Source organism: Somniosus microcephalus, chromosome 16, assembly GCF_052327205.1.
Source record: "Somniosus microcephalus isolate GS21.2 chromosome 16, FLI_Smic_1.0, whole genome shotgun sequence".
In the NCBI taxonomy this organism is placed as follows: domain Eukaryota; kingdom Metazoa; phylum Chordata; class Chondrichthyes; order Squaliformes; family Somniosidae; genus Somniosus; species Somniosus microcephalus.
In genome coordinates, this window is record NC_141002.1 from 97,806,828 (window position 1) to 97,833,298 (window position 26,471).

At 48.1% G+C, this 26,471-nt stretch overlaps 1 protein-coding gene across 1 annotated transcript in view; it reads left to right on the forward strand.

Annotated features, from left to right (window-relative positions):
* The first annotated feature begins 21,818 nt into the window (after window positions 1-21,818).
* Window positions 21,819-26,471, forward strand: part of LOC147106420 (GLIPR1-like protein 1) — a 34,533-nt gene continuing 29,880 nt past the window's right edge. Inside the window, exon 1 of the mRNA XM_086009518.1 lies at window positions 21,819-21,989. Coding sequence (XP_085865644.1) covers window positions 21,819-21,989 — 171 coding nt within the window. The remainder of the gene's footprint in view (window positions 21,990-26,471) is intronic.

Genomic DNA, 26,471 nt, shown 5'->3' on the forward strand with positions numbered 1-26,471 from the left:
TATAACCTGTTAACACTTATTAGTAAGTTAAGTGATTTATCATGGCATCAATGGGGATCTTGGGGGTGTGGGGGGGAACTCTGTAGTGGTCGGAATCATACCTGACAAAAAAGAAGATATTTGAGGCCATCTCAGCTCCAGGATGTTGCTGCAGTTCCTCAGGGCAGCATCTTAGGCTCAACTAAATTCAGCTGCTTCAACAATTACCTTCTCTCCATCATAAGGTCAGAAGTGGGGCTGTTCGCCTCCATTTGCAATTCCTCAAGTAATGAAACATAGAAGATAGGAGCAGGAGTAGGCCATTCGGCCCCTCGAGTCTACTCCGCCATTTAATGAGATCATGGCTGATCATGAAGCGTCCATGCCCACATGCAGTAATATCAGGATAACATCCAGACTTGGGCTTATAAGTGCCAAGCAATAACCACCTCCCTTTGACATTCAATAGCACTGCCATCACTCAATCCCTTACCATCAACATCCTGGGATTCACCATGAACCAGAAACTCAACTGAGCCAGCTATATAAATATTGTGGCTACAAGAGGTCAGAGGTTGGGTATTCTGCAGCGAGTGGCTCACCTCCTAAATCCCCAAAACCTCTCCACCACCTACAAGGCACAAGTCAGTAGTGTGATTGCGTATTCTCCAGTTGCCTGGATGGGTGCAGCTGCAATACCACTCAAGAAGCTAGACACCATTCAGAACAAAGCAGTCTGCTTCACCGGCACCCTATCCAGCTTAAACACCCACTCCGTCCACCACCGGCGTACTGTGACTGCAGTGTGTACTATCTACATGATCCACTGTAGAAAGTTGCCACGGCTTCTTCGGCAGAACCTCTCAAACCCCGAGCTCCACTACCCATTGGGACAAGGGCAGCAGGCACATGGAAACACCATCACCTCTTAAGTTTCCCTCCATGTTACAGCATGCTGATTTGGACATATATCACATATATGTCGCTGGGTCAAAATCCTGGAACTCGCTACCTAAGTAGGTATGAGAGGTGAGTTGGCTAAGGTAGGTGGGGAAACTAGATTAAAAGATATGGCAATAGAAAAGCAATGGCAAACATTTAAAGAAATAATTCATAATTCGCAACAAATATATATTCCCTTAAGGAATAAAAACACCACAGGAAAAATGGTCCAACCATGGCTAACAAGAAATTAAAGATAGCATTAGATTAAAGAGGCTTGTAATGTTGCCAAAAATAGTAAGCCCGAGGACTGGTAGGATTTTAGAATTCAGCAAAGGAGGACCAAGAAATTGATAAAGGGAAAATAAAATATGCGAGTAAACTAGCGAAGAGACATAAAGACTATAAAAACTTTTATAGGTATGTGTAAAAAGGAAAAGATTAGCGAAAGTAAACGTGGGTCCCTTACAGGCTGAGACAGGAGAAATTATAATGGGGAATAAGGAAATGGCAAACAAATTCTTTGTGAAGACGCAAAAAACCTCCCGGAAATAGTGGAGAACCAAGGGGCTAGTGAGAATGAGGAACTGAAAGAAATTAGTATTAGTAAAAAAAAAGTGTACTGGAGAAATTAATAGGACTGAAAGCCGATAAATCCCCTGCACCTGATGGCCTACATCCTAGGGTTTTAAAAAAGGTGGCTATAGAGATAGTGGATGCATTGGTTGTCATCTTCCAAAATTCCATAGATTCTAGAACGGTTCCTGCGGATTGGAAGGTAGCAAATGTAACCCTATTATTTAAGAAAGGAGGGAGAGAGAAAACGGGGAACTACAGACCAGTTAGCCTGACATCAGTAGTAGGGGAAATGCTAGAAACTATTATTAAGGACGTGATAACAGGGCACTTAGAAAATAATAATAGGATTGGGCAGTCAACACGGATTTATGGAAGGGAAATCATGTTTGATGAATCTGTTAAGAGTTTTTTGAGGTTGTAATTGCTGAATAGATAAGGGGGAACCAGTAAATGAGGTGTATTTGGATTTTCAGAAGGCATTCGATAAGGTGCCACACAAGGTTATTAAACAAAATTAGGGCTCATGGAATTGGGGGTAATATACTAGCATGGATTGAGGATTGGTTAATGGACAGAAAACAGAGAGTAGGAATAAACGGGTCATTTTTGGGTTGGCAGGCTATAACTAGGGGGTACCCAAGGATCAATGTTTAGGCCTCGGCTATTCACAATGATTTGGATGAGGGGACCAAATGTAATATATGTAAATCGTGCTTGACTAATCTACTGGAATTTTTTGAGGATGTAACTGGTAAAATAGATAAGGGAGAACCAGTGGATGTGGTGTATTTGGACTTTCAGAAGGCTTTCGATAAGGTCTCGCATAAGAGATTAGCGTGTAAAGTTAAGGCACATGGGATTGGGGCAAGGTATTGACTTGGATAGAGAACTGGTTGGCAGACAGAAAGCAAAGAGTTGGATAAAACGGGTGTTTTTCCGAGTGGCAGGCAGTGACTAGTGGGGTACCGCAGGGATCGGTCCTTGGACCCCAGCTATTCATCACAATATATATTAATGATGATCTAGACAAGGGAACTAGATGTAATATCTCCAAATTTGCAGATGACACAAAGCTGGGTGGGCGTGTGTGCAGTGAGGAGGATGCCGAGAAACTCCAGGATGATTTGGACAGGTTGGGTGATTGGGCAGAAGCATGGCAGATGCAATATAGTGTGGATAAATGTGAGGTTATCCACTTTGGTGGCAAAAACAGGAAGGCAGATTATTATCTGAATGGCAATAGATTGGGAGAAGGGGAAGTGCAACGAGACCTGGGCGGCCTTGTGCACCAGTCGCTGAAGGTAAGCATGCAGGTGCAGCAGGCGGTTAAAAAGGCAATTGGTATGTTGCCCTTCGTAGCAAGAGGGTTTGAGTACAGGAACAAGGATGTCTTGCTGCAGTTGTACAGGGCCTTGGTGAGATCACATCTTGAGTATTGTGTGCAGTTTTGGTCGCCTTATCTGAGGAAGGATGTTCTTGCCATGGAAGGAGTTCAGCGAAGATTCACCAGGCTGATACCTGGGATGGCAGGAATGACGTATGAGGAGAGATTGGGTCGATTGGGCTTGTACTCGCTGGAGTTTAGAAGAATAAGAGGGGATCTCATTGAAACTTATAAAATTCTGACAGGACTGGACAGACTAGATGCAGGATGTTCCCGATGGTCGGGGAGTCCAGAACCAGGGGTCACAGTCTAAGGATAAGGGGTAAGCCATTTAGGACAGAAATGAGGAGGAATTTCTTCACCCAGAGAGTGGTGAACCTGTGGAATTCTCTACCACAGAAGGCAGTAGAGGCCAATTCATTAAATATATTCAAGAAGGAGTTGGATATATTTCTTAAGGCTAAAGGGATCAAGGGGTATGGGGAGAAAGCAGGGACCAGGTACTGAATTTGGATGATCAGCCATGACCGCACTGAATGGCGGAACAGGCTCGAGGGGCCGAATGGCCTACTCCTGCTCCTATCTTCTATGTTTCTATATCTAAGTTTGCTGATGATACAAAGCTAGGTGGGAATGTAAGTTGTGAGGAGGATGCAAAGAGGCTTCAAGGGGATATAGAGAGACTAAGTGAGTGGGTAAGAACATGGCAAATGGAATATAATGTGGAGAAATGTGAAGTTAGCCACTTTGGGAGGAAAAATAGAAAAGCAGATTATTTTTTAAATGGCGAGAGGTTGGGAAATATTGGTGTTCAGAGGGACCTGGGTGTCCTTGTACACGAATCACTGAAAGTTAACATTCAGGTACAGCAAGTAATTAGGAAAGTAAAGTATGCTGGCCTTTATTACAACAGGATTTGAGTATAAGAGTGAAGACATCTTACTGCAATTATATAGGGCCCTGGTGATACCACACCTGAAGTATTGTGTACAGTTTTGGTCTCCTTACTTAAGGAAGGATATACTTGCCATAGAGGAAGTGCAACGAAGGTTCACGAGACTGGTTCCTATGATGGGGAGATTGTCCTATGAGAACAGATTGAGTAGACTAGCCCTATATTCTCTAGAGTTTAGAAGAATGAGGTGATCCCATTGAAACATACAAAATTCTTACAGGGCTTGACAGGGTAGATGCAGGGAGATGTTTCCCCTGGCTGGGGAGTCTAGAACCAGGGGTCACAGAATAACGGGTCGGCCATTTAGGACTGAGATGAGGAGATATTTCTTCACTCAGAGGTGGTGAATCTTTGGAATTCTCTACTCCAAAGGGCTGTGGAGGCTCAGTCGTTGAATATATTCAAGATAGAGATCGATAGATTTTTGAATATTAAGGGAATCAAGGGATATGGTGATCGTGCAGGAAAGTGGAATTGAGGTCGAAGATCAGCCATGATCTTATTGAATGGCAGAGGAGGCTCTTGGGCCAAACGGCCTACTCCTGCTCCTATTTCTTATGTTCTAACCACACTGTGTGAGTAACTTCACCACATAGGCTGCAGTGGTCCAAGAAGACGACCCACCCACCACCACCTTCTCGAGGGGAACTAGGGATGGGCAATAAATGCTGGGCTTGCCAGCAACGTCAATATCCTGAGAATGTTTTTTAAAAAGTGTGAATATTTGGCTCCTCAATATAGGGTAGTTATCCCTGATGTCCTGGCCAATATCTATCCCTCAGCCAACATAACAAAAACAGATTATCTGGTCATTTATCACATTGCTGTTTGTGGGAGCTTGCTGTGTGCAAATTGGCTGCTGCGTTTCCCACATTACAACAGCGACTCCACTTCAAAATTACTTCATTGTCTGTAAAGCGCTTTGAGACATCTGGTGGTCATGAAAGGCGCTATATAAATGCAAGTCTTTCTTTATAATTAGCCATTGATATCAATTCAATCCATGTTTATTAACAAAATATAGTCCAACATTGCTTAGAATTTTGACTGCCTGATAGCATAGCATCTTGGTATATGCCATACAGCACAGGCTCCCAAGATGGCTTCCCATTCTCTTTAGTACACTCTGTACTTCAGAATCAAAAGGCAGAAGTAAACTTGTATTGTAACTTCAGTTTCCTGTACGTTGCATTCTTGCAATCTGCAGATTTGTTCCATAGTCATATGGAAATTTAAGGCTATATTCTATATCAAAAGTTGTATTAATTTAATGATTACATTGCTGTAAGCTCCATTATGGTTATTTTATGCAAACTATGAAAAATTCAGCTGTGGAGACAAATTTGAGAAGTTTCTGTAAACTGCAGGTAAAAAAAAAAAATCGGGCTTCCTCGATGACAATGAGTTTTTCCAGCGAACAGCTGAGTCATACTGACCAGTTAGGCCACAGCTGCAGTGTTGTGTACAGTTTTGGGGCAGTTTCAAACCATTATAGAAAGGTTGTAATAGCAATGCAAAGGATATAGGGTATATTCTTTAGGATGTACCAGGGAGGATAAGATGGCAGATGAAAATTGAATACAGACAAATGTAAAGTACTGCATCTAGAAGGAAAATGAACACCATGCACAATCCATGAATGTGTTGTAACTTTGAAGAGGAAGTTGCAAAAGACCAATTCACCTTCATACACTCTATGCTCAACATATCCAACCAATGCAGAGCAGCAATCAGAAAAGGCAATAAAAATGTTGGACTATATAGCCAAAACAGAAGAATGCAAGTTGGAGGCAGTCATGATCAAACTACAGAGTTGTAAGATCTTAATGATCTCTCAGTTCTTGGACAAGACACCAATAGACAGCAGCCAGTGTGTTTGAGCAATAGATCAAGATTTATTAAGCTTACAGCGTAATATACTTAACATTAGGCAATAGTTTCAATGAGTAGCTCACAGCCCTTGGTCTCTGGAACCTCTCGGACACAGACGGCGTCGTCTTAAGTCTGTTCCTTTGTTCGCGCAGTAAGTCTGTGTAAAGTTGTTCTTTGAGTATCAAGGTTTTAACCCTTTTCTTATCAACAGTTCGTTTGGCCAGTGTCCATATACGGTCTTTAACAAAATCACCTTTTTTAATTGGTTCTAATAGTCAAAATACCATTGCCACTCATACTAAGGTAGCATCCTGCCTTTCCAGTATTTTTCCACCAACTTTACCATAGATAGGAGCAGGAGTAGGCCATTCGGCCCCTCAAGCCTGCTCCGTCATTCAATGGGATCATGGCTGATCATCCAAATTCAGTACCCTGTCCCTGTTTTCTCCCCATATCCCTTGATCCCCTTAGCCTTAAGAAATATATCTAACTCCTTCTTGAATATATTTAATGAATTGGCCTCAACTGTCTTCTGTGGTAGAGAATTCCACAGTTTCACCACTCTCTGGGTGAAGAAATTCCTCATCTCAGTCCTAAATGGCTTACCCCTTATCCTTAGACTGTGACCCCTGGTTCTGGACTCCCCCGCCATCGGGAACAGCCTTCCTGTATCTAGTCTGTCTAGTCCTGTTAGAATTTTATAAGTTTCAATGAGATCCCCTCTCATTCTTCTAAACTCTACCGAATATAAGCCTAATCAACCCAATCTCTCTTCATATGTCATTCCTGCCATCCCAGGTATCAGTCTGGTGAAGCTTCGCTGCACTCCCTCCATGGCAAGAACATCCTTCCTCAGATAAGGCGACCAAAACTGCACACAATACTCAAGGTGTGGTCTCACCAAGGCCTTGTACAACTGCAGCAAAACATCCTTGCTCCTGTACTCGAATCCTCTTGCTATGAAGGCCAACATACCATTTGCCTTCTTAACCGCATGCTTACCTTCAGCGATTGGTGCACAAGGACACCCAGGTGTCGTTGCACTTCCCCTTCTCCCAATCTATTGCCATTCAGATAATAATCTGCCTTCCTGTTTTTGATACCAAAGTGGATAACCTCGCATTTATCCACATTATATTGCATCTGCCATGCTTCTGCCCAATCACCCAACCTGTCCAACTCATACTGGAGTTTCTCAGTATCCTCCTCACAGCACACACCCACCCAGCTTTGTGTCATCTGCAAACTTGGAGATAGTACATCTAGTTCCCTCGTCTAGATCATTAATATATATTGTGAATAGCTGGGGTCCTAGGACCGATCCCTGCGGTACCCCACTAGTCACTGCCCAATTATATCATATCTGTTTACATCCATTTGCGCAGCTAATTCATCCACCTTATTACGAATGCTCCTCGCATTAAGACACAAAGCCTTCAGGCTTGTTTTTTTTTTTAACTCTTAGACCTTTTAGAATTATTGTTTACTGCGGCCATGTTTGATTTACACCCTTGATTTCTCTGACTTCCACTTTTCCTTTACTCCTCCGTCTTTTGCTTCTATCCTTGCTTCCTTTTTCTCTGTCTCCCTGCACAGGTTCCCAACCCCCTGCCATTTTAGCTTAAACACTCCCCCTAGGACATCGGTCCCGGTCCTGCCCAGGTGCAAACCATCCAGTTTGTACTGGTCCCACCTCCCCCAGAACAGGTTCCAATGTCCCAGGAATTGGAATCCCTCCCCCTTGCACCATTCCTCTAGCCACATATTCATCTAAAATATCCTTCTATTTCTGCTCTGACTAGCATGTGGCACTGGTAGCAATCCTGATAGCCAAGTTCCGCACTCATGAGGACGGCCTCAACCGGGATCTTGGGTTCATGTCACACTACATGACGTAGGGTCATCCAGACTCAAGTCGTCATTGGCTTGTTCTCTCTACACGGATGCGGCCGGACCTGCTGTGATTTCCAGCAAAAAAAATGTTTTTTTGTCTGTTTTTTGTTTTTCATACAGACCCCAGCATCTGCAGTATTTGACCCCTTGTGACCCCACCTCATTGTTCTTTGATGTAATGTTTTCCTGACTGACCTGTTTGGACACCATTCACACCTTTGATTGCTGTGATTATCTCTCTGCCGAGGTGTGATAAATGGCAGTTAGAAAGATTACCTGTAATCATCTGGCATTATTCTCCGACTATATAAGCTGTGTCTTTATGCATCTCTCCACTTCACCTGATGAAGGAGGAGCGCTCCGAAAGCTTGTGATTTCAAATAAAACTGTTGGACTATAACCTGGTGTTGTGTGACTTCTTAAATTGTGAGGGTAGAATAAGGGACCATGGGGGAAAAAATTGCGTCACGCCCCCTTTGGGGTGTTAACTTCACCGGGGCGCTGTTAGCGCCTCCATGGCCAAAATTCACCGGTAGCGCCCCAAGAGGGAAGCGGGGTGCTGGTGGAAGCCTTCCTCTTGGGGCACTGCGAGTGAAAATCGTGGCGCTATGTGTTGCAGCGCCAGGCCTTCCTCCCCTTCTTAAAGGGAAGGGGCCTTGCGCAGAGCGACCAAGGGCCCACCAGGGATCGGAGTGCTGGCAAAAGAGCCCGGCACTCAAGAGAAGTGCCGGGCTCACGGAGCACAGCCGGCTCTCTGCATGGTGGGGGGCTGCAGAGGAGGCCGGGGATGGCAGAGGGGGTAGGCGACCAGCAACAAAAATGCCTGCCCGGCACCTTCCCTTTAATTAGCGCCACCCCGGCCGCAGGTAGGTCCCCCAGACCCCGTTGGACATAGTATCCAGTGGCAAGTCAGGGGGGCGCTGCGCGCAGCAATGACGTTATCGCCAGCAGCACACTAACGGTTACCGCCGCCGCTAACCTCCCACTGAATTTTGCGGAAGATGTTGGCGGCGCCGCGCTCAGGCGCTATTTGCTTTGCGCCCTCTTAGGGCGCTAATGGGAGGCGCAAAGCAACCGAATTTTTAGGCCCATGGGTTAAAATTAGTTAATTTAGGACTGATTTCAAGAAGTTTTTCACACAAAGAGTGATCAACAGATGAAATTGTCTCCAAAATAGCATAGTGGAAGTGAAACATTGGATTAGATACTGCAGTGGAGGAACTTTAGGGTCAATCTGGATGAATGAACCAAGATGGTCCAAATGGTCTTGCTCATCTGTAATTATCTTGCAATCTTATGTTGAGGGGTAACAGTTATGAAAAGAGGTTTGAATTGCTAGGATTTTTTCACTGGGGCTGAGAAGGTTGAGAGAGGGATTGACAGAGGTGTTCAAGATTATGAATAGTGATACAGGAAACTTTCTGGTCGTCATCGTACGTGTCTTCACACTGTTCCCTTTGGGGAACTGTATGAAGTGGTGGAAGGATTTCTGGCCGCGTTAACGCTCCTTCTGTGACCGTAACCATCTTCGTACCAGCCATTAGGGTGGTTAGTCCTATGGCGGGAGGGTTTTACGGGCTCCCACAACCCATACGAGGGGGGGGGTGGGGACCACCCACACCCACAAGTATCCCGCTGGATGTCAACCCAGAATTTAGAGCCGGAGCTCCGACTCCACTTGCCGGGACTGTCTGGAGCGGGGTTCGAAACCCTACGCCTTCTGGCCCAGCGGCGGGGATGCTACCGCTACGCCAAAGGCCCACTCCTAACTTTCTGGTATCCGGCACTGACGGGACCGAGCTGGTGCCGTCCCATCAAAGCTACCGTAGAAACCAGCGCTAATGTTAAAACATACGGAGCTTCTCAGCTCCGTGTGAAACAACAAACCCTGTTATAGAGTCATAGAATTATACAGCACAGAAAGAGGCCCTTCGGCCCATCGTGTCTGCGCCGTCCATCAAGCCCTGTCCAATCTAATCCCATTTTCCAGCATTTGGTCCATAGCCTTGTATGCAATGGCATTTCAAGTGCTCATCCAAATGCTTCTTGAATGTTGTGAGGGTTCCTGCCTCTACTACCCTTTCAGGCAGTGAGTTCCAGGCTCCAACCACCCTCTGGGTGAAAAAGTTCCTCCTCAAATCCCCTCTAAACCTCCTGCCCCTTACCTTGAATCTATGCCCCCTTGTTATTGACCCCCCTACTAAGGGGAAAAGTTCCTCTTTATCTACCCTATATAATCTATGCCCCTCATCATTTTGTACACCTCAATCAGGTCCCCCCTCAGCCTTCTTTGCTCCAAGGAAAACAACCCCAGCCTGTTCAGTCTTTCTTCATAGCTGAGGCGCTCCAGCCCAGGTAACATCCTGGTAAATCTCCTTAGCAACAGCTTCAAAACAGTCGGCCGCAGCTTAAAAGCGTCTCTGTAGCTAAGCAACAGCTTCAGCTAGACCTTGCAGAGCCTGACTGGAGAAAAAAAGCAACGAGAAGTAAAAACACTTATAGGAAACGGCTCCTGAATTTTGCCGGTAGATAGAGCTTTCCGGACATTTAAACGAAAGTTTCCTGTAATTGTTTCCATTGGTCAGCGAGAGGGGAACAAGAAGATGCAAATTTAAGCTAGTGATAAAAAGATGTTAAAGGGGAGGTCAGGAAGCAGTAGTATGTGATTGGACTAGGTGGCTTGTGAAAGAGCAACACCGGCACAGACTTGATGTGCTGAATAGCCTGTTTCTATGCTGTAACATTCCATGATAATGTATGATGTTTTGATATGATTAACCTAAGAATAGAGATTTATCAAATGTCACACCTGCCAAAGAAAGGGAGATGGAGAGGTACGTAACGAGGAATGTAGTAACAGAGGAGCACCAATGGATAATGTTGGGTATGGGATCTGATGCTGCTCATTCAGGGGCTGCACAGAATGTTGTTGTGAGCATCATTTTGCCACATTGTGCATTTACCCATTGAGACCCAAGGACAATTAAGTTTCATACATACATAAATAAATAAATATATAAAAAATTTCAGCTGGTCCAACTTCTTGCTGCTGTGAGGTGCATTTACACTACAAGTTTAGGATTGATGTGAAGCAGCATCATCTCCAGTCTGATGGTAAACTGGTGGTGTGTAAATTGCTTATCAAAGCTCAAACTGATTCTAGGCAAAGCAAATCACATTGACACACCCCCTCCAGGCCTTTGACTGCAGATAAAAGCTGCATTTGAAATATGGTTGCAGCAAATCTACTTCGCACCAGTGTAGTGTAAATGCCCTCGTGGAGGAGCTGGAGGCTGTTGGAAGCAGCTTCTGCAGAACAGTGGATTCCATTTAAGTAAGGTTTTCTGCTATTGCATTGCTTACAGCAGCTCTGCATGTGAATTTGTCTGGGGTTTGCTACTGTAAAGCACAGAAACTTACAGCAGAGAAGGAGGCCTGTCGACCCGTCGTGCCTGTGCTGGCTATTTGAAAGAAGTCGTGCTTCATCCCACATCCCCGTTTTTTGCCTGTAGCCCTGCAAATTGCTCATCCATTACCAGCCATGATCTTATTGAATGGCGAGGTGGGCTGAATGGTCTACTCCTGCTCCTATTTCTTATGTTCTTACCTGTCCAACTGTTTTAAAATTATTTATGGAATCAGCTTCCACCTCCTTTTCAGATAGAGCGTTCCAGATCCCGATAACTCTGAGTGAAAAAAATTCTCATCTCCCCTCTAGATCTTTTTCCAATGATTTTGAATCTGTGACCTCTAGTTATTGACCCACACGACAGAGTAAATAGGGAAAAAAATTCCCTCTATCAAAACCTCGCATCATCTTGAAAACCTCTATTAGGTCACCTCTTAACCTTCTCTGTTCCAAGGAGAACAGTCCTAACTTTTCCAACCTCTCCTCATAACTGAAGTCGCTCATCCCTGGTAACATCCTGGTAAACCTCCTCGGTACCCTTGCCAATGCCTTTACATCTTTCCTGAATTGTCCACAGTACTCCAGCTGAGGCCTAACCAGTGATTTATACAGTTCTAGCATGATCGCTTTGCTTTTCTTTTCTATTCCTCTGTTTATAATCCCAAGTAACCCATAGGCTTTTTTGACCACCTTATCAACTTGCCCTGCCACCTTTAAGGATTTGTGTATATGGACACCAAGGTCTCTCTGCGCATCTGCACTTTTCAAAAACATGCCATTGATAGTATGATAGCAAAATACTGCAGATGTTGGAAATCCGAAATAACAACAGAAAATGCTGGAAAAACTCAGCAAGTCAGGCAACATCCGTGGAGAGAAATTTGAGTTGACGTTTCGGGTTTGACCCTTCTTCAAAACTGGAGAGAAAAGGAACTAGATCGAAGGCAGGGCTGCGATCGGACAAAAGAATTAAAGAACCAAAAGAAGTAAAAGAGATTAGAAGCTAGACGAGATGGTAATAGGCTGTGATTAGGTGTAAAGTGTACTGGCAGGGCAAAAGATAGCTGCCAGGTGTGAGAGAGAAACAAAAGGAAAGGGGGGGGGGGGGGGGGAAAGGAAAGGATTGATAGTATACTGTCTTTCCATATTAATCCTCCCAAAGTGCATCACTTCACACTTCTCCACATTGAAGTCCATCTGCCATGCTTCTGCCCATTTCATCATCCTGTCTATGTCAGCCTGAAGCCTATAACTATCCTCATCATGATCTACTACTTTGCCATCTTTTGTATCATATGCAAACTTTATAATGCTGCTCCCTACACCAGAGTCTAGGTCGGTTAAAAAAACTGCAAAAGAGTAATGGACCCAAAACTGGCCCTTGGGGAACACCACTCCTAACCACCTCCCAGTCTGCAAAACATCCATCACCACCCTTTGCTTCCTGCCACTAAGCCAATTTTCTAACCATACCGCCGCGTTCCCCTTAATTCCATGGCCTTCCATCTTCTTAACAACCCTCCTGTGTGGCACTTTGTTGAATGCCTTCCGAAAGGCCATATATACATCTACTACACTACCTTGATCAACCTTCTGTTACCTCGTCCAAGAATTCATTCAAGTTCGTCAGACACGATTTACCTTTAACAAATTCATGCTGACTCTCCTTGATTAACCCATGCCTTTCCAAATGAAAGTTTATTTTGTCCCTGATAGTAGTTTCCAATAACTTCCCCACCACCGATGTTATGCTGACTGGCCTGTAGTTTCCTGGTTTATCCCTCTCCCCTTTCTTGAAAGTGGGATTAGGCCGCCAGTCACAATGGGACAAACGGCCTCCTTCTGTGCCGTAGACTTGACTATTCCAACACACTCCTGGCTGGCCTCCCATTTTATACCCTCCGTCAACTTGAGGTCATCCAAAACTGCCTGTGCCCTAACTTGTACCCAGTCCCGTTCCTCCATCACCCCTGTGCTCACTGACCTACATTGGCTCCCGGTTAAGCAACGTCTCAATTTTAAAATTCTTATCCTTGTTTTCAAATCCCTCCATGGCCTCGCCCCTCCTTATCTCTGTAATCTCCTCCAGCCCTACAACCCTCAGAGGTCTGTGCACTCCTCTAATTCTGCCCTCTTGAGCATCCCTGATTATAATCGGTCAACCACTGGCAGCCGTGCCTTCAACTGCCAAGGCCCTAAGCTCTGGAATTCCCTCCCGAAACCTCTCCTCCTTTAAGACGCTCCTTAAAAGGGGAGTTTGCACATTCTCCCCGTGTTTGCGTGGGTTTCCTCCGGGTGCTCCGGTTTCCTCCCACAGTCCAAAGATGTGCGGGTTAGGTTAATTGGCTATGATAAATTGACCCTTAGTGTTAGGGGGATTAAATACGTGGGGTTACGGGGATAGGGTGGGATATGTGTTGGTGCAGGGGTTACGGGGATCGGGTGGGATATGTGTCGGTGCAGGCTCGATGGGCCGAAATGGCCTCTATCTGCACTGTGGGGTTTCTGTGATTCTGTAAAACCTACCTCTTTGACCAAGCATTTGATCATCTGCCCTAATTTCTCCTTATGAGGCTTGGTGTCAAATTATTTTTCGTCTTATAACACTCCTGTGAAGCGCCTTGGGAGGTTTTACTGCAGTAAAGACACTATATAAATACAAGTTACGTGGATAGACTGGAGAAGCTGGGATTGTTCTCCTTAGAGCAGAGAAGATTGAGAGTAGATTTGATAGAGGTGTTCAAAATCATGAGGGGTCTAGACAGAGAGAAACTGTTCCCATTGGCGGAAGGGTCGAGAACCAGAGGACAGAGATTTAAGGTGATTGGTTATGATCTGGAATGCACTGCCCGAAGGAGTGGTGGAAGTAGATTCAATCGTGGCTTTCAAAAGCCAATTAGATAAGTATCTGAAGGAAAAAAAGGGCGGGGGATTGGGACTAGCTGAAGTGCTCTTGCAGAGAGCCGGCACAGGCTCAACGAGCCGAATGGCCTCTTACTGTAATGATTCTATGATTCAAAATTGTTGTTAAATATCTATGATTCTAACAATAGTGGTATAACAGTAGCGATCCCCCAGTACTGCTCCTGCATCCATTGTGACCAATGCCTCTGCTATTTCTGGCATCATGGGGCAAGGAAGCCAACTTCTGCAGCATTTGAAGCATCCTGACAGTGATAACAACAACTTGTATTTATATAGCGCCTTTAACATAGTAAAACATCCCAAGGCGCTTCACAGGAGTGTTATAAAACAAAAAATTGACACCTAAGAAATGAGGGCAGATGACCAAAAGCTTAGTCAAAGAGGTAGGTTTTAAGGAGCGTCTTAAAGGAGGAAAGAGTGGTAGAGAGGCGGAGAGGTTTAGGGAGGAAATTCCAGAGCTTGGGGCCCAGGCAGCTAAAGGCACAGCCGCCAATGGTTCAGCAATTATAATCAGGGATGCTCAAGAGGGTAGAATTAGAGGAGTGCAGATATCGCAGGGAGTTGTAGGGCTGGAGGAGATTACAGAGATAGGGAGGGTCGAGGTCATGGAGAGATTTGAAAACAAGGATGAGAGTTTTGAAATCGAGGCGTTGCTTAACCGGGAGCCAATGTAGCTCAGCAAGCATGGGGTGATGGGTGAACGGAACTTGGTGCGAGTTAGGACACGGACAGCTGAGTTTTGGATGACCTCAAGCTGACGTAGGGTAGAATGTGGGAGGCCAGCCAGGAGTGCGTTGGGATAATCAAGTCTAGAGGTAACAAAGACATGGATGAAGGGTTCAGCAACGGATGAGCTGAGGCAAGGGTGGAGACGGGCAATATTATGGAGGTGGAAGCAGGCGGTCTTAGTTATGCTGCGGATGTGTGGTCAGAAGCTCATTTCAAGGTCAAACAAGACTCGTTATACTGGTTTTTCTGCTTTGTTGGTCATTGGCTTGTGATTTTACATTTTCTCCGCCGATTCTGATCTACGGTGACCTCCAACTTCGCATCAACTTCACCAGCATCTTCCTGCACCGCAACCGATTCTCATTACCACAGCAATAACCGGCATTCATCAATTCTCATGTCAGCTGTGGCTCAGTTGGTAGCACACTCGCCTCAGAGTCAGAAGTAAAAACAGAAAATGCTGGAACTACTCAGCAGGTCAGGCAGCATCTGTAGAGAGAGAAACAGAGTTACCGTTTCAGGTCGATGACCCTTCGTCAGAACTGGAAAAAGTTGGAGATGGAACAGGTTTTAAGCAAGTACAGGGGCAGGGAAAGGGGGAGGGGAGGAAAGAACAAAAGGGAAGGTCTGTGATAGGATGGAAGGCAGGAGAGATTAAGAGACAAAAGGGATGATGGTGCGAGGCAAAAGGAGATGGTAATGGGACAAGTTAAGAAACAAAAGATGGCTCTAGATGAAGTGTAAATGACAATGGCGGGATGATCAACAGCTGCTATGTGAAAGAGAGAATAAAATGATAGGAGCAGAGGTTATAGTCTGAACTTGTTGAACTCGATGTTGAATCCAGAAGGCTGTAAAGTACCTAATCGAAAGATGAGGTGCTGTTTCTCGAACTTATGTTGAACTTCATTGGACGTGTAAGAGGCCAAGGACGGAGAGATCAGAGTGGGAGTGGAGCGGAGAATTAAAGTGACAGGCGACCGGAAGCTCAGGGTCACCCTTACGGACTGAATGGAGGTGTTCCGCAAAGCAGTCACCCTATCTGCGTTTGGTCTCCCCAATGTAGAGGAGACTGCATCGTGTCCGCCGCGGAAAAAACTCTCTCCCAACTGCACTTACGAAATCCCCACTGTCCATCCAGCCTTTGACCCTCCATTCACCATGACATTTCTGCAGCTAGTGATCTGGTCAACCACACCCTCACCACCACCTTTGATGCCCTAGTCCCTATTAAAACCATTACTCTCTCTCAGCCTGGCTGTTCCCCCTGGTATGGCCCACATCTTCACTCCCTCAAGTCCAAGGGATGTAGACTTGAATGGATAAGGCCACCATATCCATTCAAGTCTACGTCGGACAACTGGTTTAGCCATTTACCGCCAGATCTGGCTAGACCATACAAAGCATTATCTTGTCCTACTCTTCTCTGCTAAATCTACTCACTATTCCAGGATCATTCTGGATTGCAAAGATAACCCCCGGCTACTATTTTCTACTGCTAACCATCTTATTAAACTCCTCTCCCCTGTCTCCTCCACACTCACCTCCAACATGTGTGAGGAGATGGAGAAGAATGTCGGCCAGAGTCTGCTGGATCAGCATAAACTCTCCACTGGGAGCGCCGACCCTCAACTGTGTGAATTCCTGGAGACCCACTATCCGGATGAACAAGTGAAGACGACCAAGAAGCTTGGAGATCACATCATTAACTTGCAGAGACTGGGACCCCTGCCTTGTAGGCATGAGGGCTTGTGACTTTGTACAGAGAGCCGAGACTTGAGCTCTGTAAATGTAATTTACTGTAAAATGTTCAAAATTTTAGATAATAAATAATAATAAAAAAATTTAAAAAAACCCCGGGGGAGGCTGCGAGATTCGCAGCAGCTCAGCTCTGCTCGGTGCTGTGTGAACGGGCTGCTTCACACCCCGGCTGCTCACGAGGATTGCCAGAAAAAAAAACATGTGCGAGAAGCTCATGGACTTCTTTGTCTTTAAGATTGAGTCTATCCGATCAACTGCTTCTGCCACTTCCCTTCCTTCCCCTAGTCAACCGGGCCAAACTTCCTCTAAGTGTTCCCCCCTGCCCTATCCCTGAACTCGCATCTTTCTTCAGTTTCTCTCCGTACTCCCCTCTTGACCTCTCCACGCGCATAAGAAATAGGAGCAGGAATAAGCCACTTGGCCCCTTGAGCCTGCTCCGCCATTCAATAAGATCATGGCTGATCTTGGGCTCAAAGCCACTTCCCTGCCCGTTCTCCATAACCCTTCACTCCCTTATCTTGCAAAAATCTGTCTATCTCCACCTTAAACGTATTTAATGACCCAGCCTCCACAGCTCTCTGGGGCAGAGAATTCCACAGATTTACGACCCTCTGAGAGAAGAAATTCCTCATCTCAGTTCTAAACGTGCGACCCTTTATTCTAAAACTGTGCCCCCGTGTTCTAGATTTCCCCACGAGGGGAAACATCCTCTCTGCATCTACCTTGTTGAGCCCCCTCAGTATCTTATATGTTTCAATGAGATCACCTCTCATTCTTCTAAATTTCAATGAGTCTAGGCCCAGCCTGCTCAACCTTTCCTCAAGTCAACCCCCTCATCTCTGGAATTAACCTAGTGAATCATCTCTGAACTGCATCCTGTCCATGAGACCCACTTCCTGCTCCCTTGACCCTATTCCCACTAAACTGCTGACCACCCAACTTCCTTTTCTGGCTCCCATGTTAGCTGACACTGTTAACTGTTCGCTCTCCTCAGGTACTGTCCCCCTCTCCTTCAAATCTGCCGTCATCGCCTCTCCTCAAAAAACCAAAGCTTGATCCCTCCATCCTTGCAAACTACCGCCCCATCTCCAACCTCCCTTTCCTCTCCAAAGTCCTTGAACGTGTTGTGACCTCCCAAATCCAAGCACATCTTTCTCAGAACTCCATGCTTGAATCGCTCCAATCCGGTTTCCGCCCTTGCCACAGTACTTAAACGGCTCTCATCAAAGTCACAAATTACATCCTTTGTGACTGTGACAAAGGTAAACTATCCCTCCTCATCCTTCTGGACCTGTCTGCAGCCTTTGACATGGTTGACCACTTCATCCTTCTCCAACACCTCTCCACCATCGTCCAGCTGGTTGGGACTGCACTCGCCTGGTTCCATTCTTCATAGACAGAAAATCACCTGCAATGGCTTCTGTTCCCACTCCCGTGTCGTTACCTCTGGTGTCCCCCAAGGATCTATCCTTGGCCCCCTCTTATTTCTCATCTATATGCTGCCCCTTGGCGACATCATCCGAAAACACGATGTCAGTTTCCACATGTATGCGGATGACACCCAGCTCTACCTCACCACCACTTCTCCCGACCCCTCCACGGTCTCTAAATTGTGACTGCTTGTCCGACATCCAGTACTGGATGAGCAGAAATTTTCTCCAATTAAACATTGGGAAGACCGAAGCCATTGGGCTGGATTTTCCTAAGCCCCTGGAGTCGGGTTGGAGGCATGCGGGCGATAAAAATCGGAGATCCGGGGGTCCCGACCCCATCCCGCCTCCATGTCAATTTCATAGGAGTCGGGTTGCCGACAAGTGCTGGAACCCGACTCCCAGAGGCGGGGAGGGATTAAAGGCAATTAAACTGCCTGTTAACAGGTAGTTTTTTGCCTATTCGCGATTTTTATTGCTGGTTTGTGGGCTTCCCGACAGCTCCAAACCACAAAAAGTTTTCGAGGCGGGACGTGGGTCTGAGGTCTTGGAGGGGTCGAGAAGCCCAGTGTTCAGGTGAGTGAGGGGTGCAGGAGTGCAAAGGTAAGTGTTTTGCAAGTGTTTAAAGTGTTTAAATAAGTTTAACTTACTTTTACTTACCTTTACAGGAGTCCTGCATTCCGGTGTCGGGAGTCGGCTGCAAGAACCACAGAAGCTCCGATTTAAAAAAAAAAATCAGCTTCTTGGTTTCTGCAGCAAAATGATTTTAAGGTTATCCTGAGACAGGACTGAGGCTGAATTAGCAGTTTTTCAGTGCTTGACAGCTTCAAACAGCTGTTAAACACTGATCTTTCATCTGCCAAAAGCTTTTGACAGATGAAATGTCAATCTCTGACGTCACCTGTTGCCGGGTGGCCCTTAATTGGCCTGCTGAGCCCACAGGGCGGGCTCAACAAGGTCAATCAGAGGAAAATCCAGTGGGTTGGCCACATCTCCATGGAGGCGGGACAACAAGCCCGAATGTGGGTTTCCCACCTCCAACCCGCCCCCGTAGCAAAATCCAGCCCATTGTCTTCGGGCCCCGCCACAAACCCCGTTCCCTAGCCAATATATTTCCAAGTCGGGATGGTGTGTAACTTGAAGGGGAATTTAGAGGTGTTGACGTTCCCATGTGCCTACTGCCCTTGTCCTTCTAGGTGGTCGAGGTCGCAGGTTTGGGAGGTGCTGTTGAAGAATTTACCAGCTACAGGAAACAATACTGAAATTGACCATCCCTAGTTGCCCTTGAGAAGGTGGTGGTGAGCCGCCTTCTCGAACCATTGCACTCAGTGTGGCAATAAATGCTGGCCTTGCCAGCGACGCCTATATCCCCATTAACGAATAAAAAAAACACATAACAAAGCTGAAAACCCAGTCACCCAGCTCAGCAGAGAGACAGCCACAGTGGGCAAGATAATTTTTTAGCAGCACATTTTTGACACATGGCAAATGAGAATACTTTTGTTACTGAAACGCAAATAGTTTTTTGCTGACTGGGGGCTACCCGAGGCTCGAACTCACATCCTCAGCATTCACCCTCAGCCTGCACTACACTAGGACCGTAGACTTGCCCTGGAGGGTGTTGCACAGAACAGTCCCGTGCAATAAGGTTTTAAGTCGGTTGGCCGCCTGCCTTTTCTGTGGCCTGGAGGAGTCCGCGTTCCATGTACATGTTGAACGTGGGAGGTTGCAGCCCCTCTTCCATTATTTGAAAGGGGGCTGCTCCTCCATTTTTTGGTCTGCACTTCCGTCCCCATGCTCCTGATCTTTGATCACCCGGTGCGGAGGGGAGCGGGCAGGTCGGGGGGGGGGGGGGACACCTCCTGGGTCCAGCCAAGGTGGCCATCAACCAGCCTGGGCAGCGGGTGATCATTCGGCCCGACTGCCCTGCCTCTCTTCCGCAGGAGGCCACGTTCGCGCCCGGGTGGGCCCTAGAGACGGAGCATGCTTTGTCCGCCGGCACGCTCGAGGCCTTCCGCGACCGGTGGGCACCACAGGTGCATCATCGTCACCCCGGGAACCAAGTTTTAATTTAGTGTCAGCCGGTGGCTCAGTTGGTAGCACACTCGCCTCTGAGTCATAAGGTTGTAGGATCAAGTCCCACTCCATGGAACTTGAACACATAAAGTTGGGCTGACACTGCAGTACAGTGCTGAGGGAGCGCTGTACTGTCGGAGGTGCCATCTTTCGGATGAGACGTTAAACCGAGGCCCCGTCTGCTCTCTCAGGTGGATGTAAAAGATCCCATGGCACTATTTAGAAGAAGAACAGGGGAGTTATCCCTGGTGTCCTGGGCCAATATTTATTCCCTCAACCAACATAACAAAAACAGCTTATCTGGTCATTATCACATTGCTGTTAGTGGGAGCTTGCTGTGTCCAAATTGGCTGCCGCGATTCCCACATTATAACAACAGTGACTCCATTTCAAAAAGTACTTCATTGGCTGTAAAGTGCTTTTAGACGACCAGTGGTCGTGAAAGTGCTGTATAAATACAAGTCTTTCTTTCTTTCATTTATTAAGTTTCCTTTCATGCTTTAAGTTGGGTTGCGGTTTATTTGTGTGTGTGTGTGCATCAAAGAGTACAGCTCCAACAACATTCAAGAAGCTCGACAGTATCCAGGACAAAAAAGCCTGCTTGATTGGCACCCCATCCACCACCTTAAACATTCACTCCCTCCACCACCGGCGCACCGTGGCTGCAGTGTGCACCATCTACAAGATGCACTGCAGCAACTCGCCAAGGCTTCTTCGGCAGCACCGCCCAAACCCGCGACCTCGACCACCTAGAAGAACAAGGACAGCAGGCGCATGGGAACACCACCATCCTGACTTGGAAATATATCGCCATTCCTTCATCATCGCTGGGTCAAAATCCTGGAACTCCCTCCCGAACAGCACTGTGGGAGCACCTTCACCACACGGACTGCAGCGGTTCAAGAAGGCGGCTCACCACCACCTTCTCGAGGGCAATTAGTGATGGTCAATAAATGCTGGGCCTTGCCAGCGACGCCCACATTCCTGGAACGAATTTTAAAATAAACACTGGGAGGGTGCGCTAGCCTGTTGCCCCACTGGGGGGCCGCCCATTAGTGCGGGGCGGGCCGTTGTTGCGCCGCCTGCTGGTCCGCCGCCAGTTGTGTTAGGCTGGACGCTGCCGCGCTCACTCGGTGCCTGCTCTCTCCCTCCCCACCCTCTCACCCCCTCACTCACTCGGTGCCCTCTCACCCCTCCCCGCCCTCTCCCCCCTCACTCACTCGGTGCCCGTTCTCCCCCTCCTCGCCCTCACCCCTCCCCCTCTCACTCACTCGGTGCCCGTTCTCCCCCGCCCTCTCACCCCCTCACTGCCTGCTCTCCCCCGCCCTCTCACCCTCACTCACTCGGTGCCCGTTCTCCCCTCGCCCTCTCACCCCCTCACTCACTCGGTGCCCGCTCTCCCCCTCCCCGCCCTCTCACCCCTCCCCCCTCACTCACTCGGTGCCCGCTCTCCCCCTCCCCGTCCTCTCACCCCTCCCCGTCCTCTCACCCCTCCCCGTCCTCTCACCCCTCCCCCACTCACTCGGTGCCCGCTCTCCCCCTCCCCGCCCTCTCACCCCTCCCCCCTCACTCACTCGGTGCCCGCTCTCCCCCTCCCCGTCCTCTCACCCCTCCCCGTCCTCTCACCCCTCCCCCACTCACTCGGTGCCCGCTCTCCCCCTCCCCGCCCTCTCACCCCTCCCCGCCCTCCCCCCTCACTCACTCGGTGCCCGCTCTCCCCCTCCCCGTCCTCTCACCCCTCCCCCACTCACTCGGTGCCCGCTCTCCCCCCTCTCACCCCTCCCTCACTCGGTGCCCTCTCACCCCTCCCGCCCCCCACTCACTCGGTACCCTCTCACCCCTCACTCACTCGGCTCAGCCCGTCCGTTCACACACTCACCCGTTATGGCGATGGCATCGATTCGAGTCCTCTTAGCACAATCGCTGCTTTTCCTCTCCTGGCCCGGCGATGCGGAAAAGTACCCCATCAGCTCGAAGTTTGTTCACAACTGTGTGGACCAGCACAACAAGTGCCGTTCCGCCGTCAACCCCGGAGCCAGTAACATGTACTTTATGGTAACTTTATAAAACGTGATTGCGGCGCCAAAAAAAAATATCAAATGAGATTTTTTTTAAAACCTGAGGGAACTATGAAGCGGGGGGGGGAGGGTGAAAGGAAAGGAAGGGCAAGGTAGGCGTCGAGGATGAGTAGGTGTGGGAAAAGGTGGCGTTTGCTTCACAGCCTTGACTGCAGGGGGGAGGAAATGGCGGGATCGGCGCTGACTGGGGGGAAAGAAAAGGTTCCGAGTGTGCGCATGCGCGTTGCGGGGGTTGCCCGCGCATGCGCGTTGTGGTGGCGGTGGTTGCCCGCGCGTGCGCACTATAGGCGGCAGTGCCTAATCGCGCATGCGCCCGGCCCGGGGGTCGGCGGGGCTAATCGCGCATGCGCACGACAGGCGGCTGAAGCTAAACGTGCATGCGCCCGGCCGGGGGTGGGGGGGGTCGGCTGAGGCTAAACGCGCATGCGCCCGGCGGTGGGGGGGGGTGGTCGGGTGTGGTTTCCCGCGCACATGCGCGCCCTCCTGTTGTCGACGGATGGAAATTCGCAGCATTGCCATTGATAAAACATTTTTTTTCAACAATACGTATATGTAGTTTTCAAGACCTGATGTAACACGAACCAAATCCAGAGCTGGCTGAGGGGACAGGTTTGTTTGACTGGGATATGCTGCCTCTTCCCCTTGCACTGACTTGCTGCTTTTTAGGACTAGGGGAGGGCGGGGTGGGGTATCGTCTAAAAGTTAGAGTCAGGCCTTTCAGAAAGAAAAAAGATAGACTTAACATTTATTTACATTCGGTGTCTGCCAGGTGTTCAGTTGGTAGCACTTCTCGCCTCCGAGTCAGAAAGTTGTGGGTTCATAGTCCCACTCCTAGAGGCTTGAGCACATAATCAAGGCCGACGCTCCCAGTGCAGTACTGAGGGAGCGCTGCACTGTCGGAGGTGCCGTCTTTCGGATGAGACGTTAAACCGAGGCCCGTCTGCTCTCTCTCATGGTGGACATAAAAGATCCCATGGCACTATTTTGAAGAAGAGGGAGTTCGCCAATACTTATCCCTCAATCAACATAAAAAACAACAGATTATCTGGTCATTATCACATTGCTGTTTGCGGCTGTTTGCGGGAGCTTGCTGAGCGCAAATTGGCTGCCATGTTACCTACATTACAACAGTGACTACCCTTCAAAAAGTACTTAATTGGCTGTGAAGCGCTTTGGGATGTCCGGTGGTCGTGAAAGGCGCTATATAAATGCAAATCTTTTTTATATAGCGCCTTTATATAACATGGGAGGTGCAGGTAAGTGCGAGACAGCAACAGATGAAAAAAATGGCTTTTGTGTGATGGAGATTTCTTTACCCAGCATCCATATGGGCAGAAAACCCCCACAATTTCTGGGATTCCAGGCTTAAACGGCTCAATCCCAGATATAGAGGGCTTTCTCTGCTGTTAAGGATGTTGAGCAAAGAACACCCCATTCTATAAAAGTCGGGAACTGCACCGAAATGACTGGTACTCCTGTGAAATGGGGCTTGGATCTCCGAGGCAGAGTCGGGGGGGTGGAGAACAGATGGGGTCTCGGGGAGCGAAGGAGAAAGGGAAGAGAAGGTGACTAGCAGTCGGGATAATGGGACTCAAGTGGGGGGGATGCGGTGGATGGCACCATCAGTCTCTGCAGAGTCTGGAGCAGCAGCAGTGACATGGAGTGGGCGCACTACTGAGCGAGCAGAAGCCAGTAAAGTGGAAGAACCAAGGGGGAAGATTCTTAAACTAAGGGCTATTAGACAGCGGGATCCTTCACCACGTTTATAATTTAAAACGATATTAAGTGCAGAGCAGAGGAGCACGGGTGCAGATTGTGAAAGCGATGACTCAAGAGGAAAGCTTCGGTCAGACTGCGAGCAACGGGCGCGATGTGCAAGCCGAGCATTCAAAACCCAACTGAAAATGCGCGAGTAGCTGGAGAGAGCGGGAAAAGGTAAAGCTGCAATTGGAGGATCACATCTCACTCCGCCAGTAAGTCAAGTACTGATTAGCTGCTAACAGCCCCTTACCTAACCCCCCCCCCCCCCCCAGCACTTCAAACATTAGCAGCTGCAGCACACGGGGGGACAGGGGTTTGCAGGACATTAATTCCCCCCCCCCCCCAAAATAACAACAGTAAATGCTGGAAAAACTCAGCAGGCCAGGCAACATCCGTGGAGAGAGAAATAGAGTCAACGTTTCAGGTCGAAACCCTTCGTCAGGACTGAAAAAGCACAGGAAATGAAACAGATTAAAAGGCCAGTTTGGGGGTTGGGAAATGGGGATGAGAGAACAAAAGAGAAGTGAAGAGACATTAAGAGGTATTCAAGACGAGACGAGATGGTGATAGGACTAGTGGAGACAAAAGATGGCTCTAGATTAGGTGTGAAATGCGCTGGCAGAATGAGAGACAGCTGCCACCACCACACCCATTACTCCCCCCAATTTGGCTGAGATCTCCCAGGCACTCTGGCCCTACCGCAGTCACCTTGCCCTGTGCATGCTGCCAACGTAGCAAATTCCAAGATCAGGATATCCCTTAATGGAAAAGGACCCCAGGATGGCAATGAAGTGCCAAGTGGATGATCCATCTCAGCCTCCTCCTGAAGTCCCCACTATCACAGAAGCCAGTCTTCAGCCAATTTGACTCTACGTGATATCAAGAAACGGCTGAGCGCACTGGATACAACAAAGGCTATGGGCCCCGACAATATCCCAGCTGTTCTGCAGAAGACTTGTGCTCCAGAACTAGCCGCGCCTCTAGCCAAGCTGTTCCAGTACAGCTACAACATTGGCATCTACCTGACAATGTGAAAAACTGCCCAGGTATGTCCTGTGCACAAAAAGCAGGACAAATCCAATCTGGCTAATTACTGCCCCATCAGTCTACTCTCAATCATCAGCAAAGGGATGGAAAGTGCTGTCGACAGTGCTATCAAGTGGCACTTACTCACCAATAACCTGCTCACCAATGCTCAGTTTGGGTTCCGCCAGTACCACTTGGCTCCACACCTCATTACAGTCTTGGTCCAAACATGGACAAAAGAGCTGAATTCGAGAGGTGAGGTGAGAGTGACTGCCCTTGACATCAAGGCAGCATTTGACCGAGTGTGGCATCAAGGAACCCTAGTAAAATTGAAGTCAGTGGGAATCAGGAAAAACTCTCCACTGGCTGGAGTCATACCTAGCACAAAGGAAGATGGTTGTGGTTGTCGGAGGCCAATCACCTCAGCCCCAGGACATTGTTGCAGGAGTTCCTCAGGGCAGTGTTCTAGGCCCAACCATCTTCAGCTGCTTCATCACTTCCATCATAAGATCAGAAGTGGGGATGTTCGCTGACGATTGCAGTGTTCAGTCCCATTTGCAACTCCTCAGATAATGAAGAAGTCTATGCCCGCATGCAGCAAGACCTGTACGGCATTTAGGCTTGGGCTGATAAGTGGCAAGTAATATTCACGCCACACAAGTGCCAGGCAATGACTATCTCCAACAAGAGAGCATCTAACCACCGCCCCTTGATATTCAACGGCATTACCATCGCCGAATCCCCCACCATCCATATCTTGGGGGGTGTCACCATTGACCAGAAACTTAACTGGACCATCCACATAAATACTGCGGCTACAAGAGCAGGTCAAAGGCTGGGTATTCTGTGGCGAGTGTCTCACCTCCTGACTCCCCAAAGCCTTTCCACCATCTACAAGGCACAAGTAAGGAGTGTGATGGAATACTCTCCACTTGCCTGGATGAGTGCAGCTCCAACAACACTCAAGAAGCTCGACACCATCTAGGACAAAGCAGCCCGCTTGATCGGCACCCCATCCACCACCTTAAACATTCACTCCTTCCACCACCGGCGTACCGTGGCTGCAGTGTGCACCATCTACAAGATACACTGCAGCAACTCGCCAAGGCTTCTTCGGCAGCACCTCCCAAACCCCGACCTCTTCCACCTAGAAGGACAAGGGCAGCAGGCGCATGGGAACACCACCACCTGCAAGTTCCCCCTCCAAGTCACACACCATCCTGACTTGGAAATATATCGCCGATCCTTCATCGTCGCTGGGTCAAAATCCTGGAACTCCCTAACAGCACTTTGGGAGTACCTTCACCACACGGACTGCAGCGGTTCAAGAAGGCAGCTCACTACCACCTTCTCAAGGGCAATTAGGGATTGGCAATAAGCACTGGCCTTGCCAGCGACGCCCATATCCCAGGAACGAATTTAAAAAAATAAACTGGGAGACCCAACAAACAGAAAATAGAACTGAAATCACATCCTGCTGGCACGATCCCAGGTGAGAGAGATAAAAAGAAGGAACACCAGGAACTGGGTGTCCTTGTGCACCAGTTGCTGAAGGTAAGCATGCAGGTGCAGCAGAGAGGATTCGAGTACAGGAACAAGGATGTCTTGCTGCAGTTGTACAGGGCCTTGGTGAGACCACATCTTGAGTATTGTGTGCAGTTTTGGTCATCTT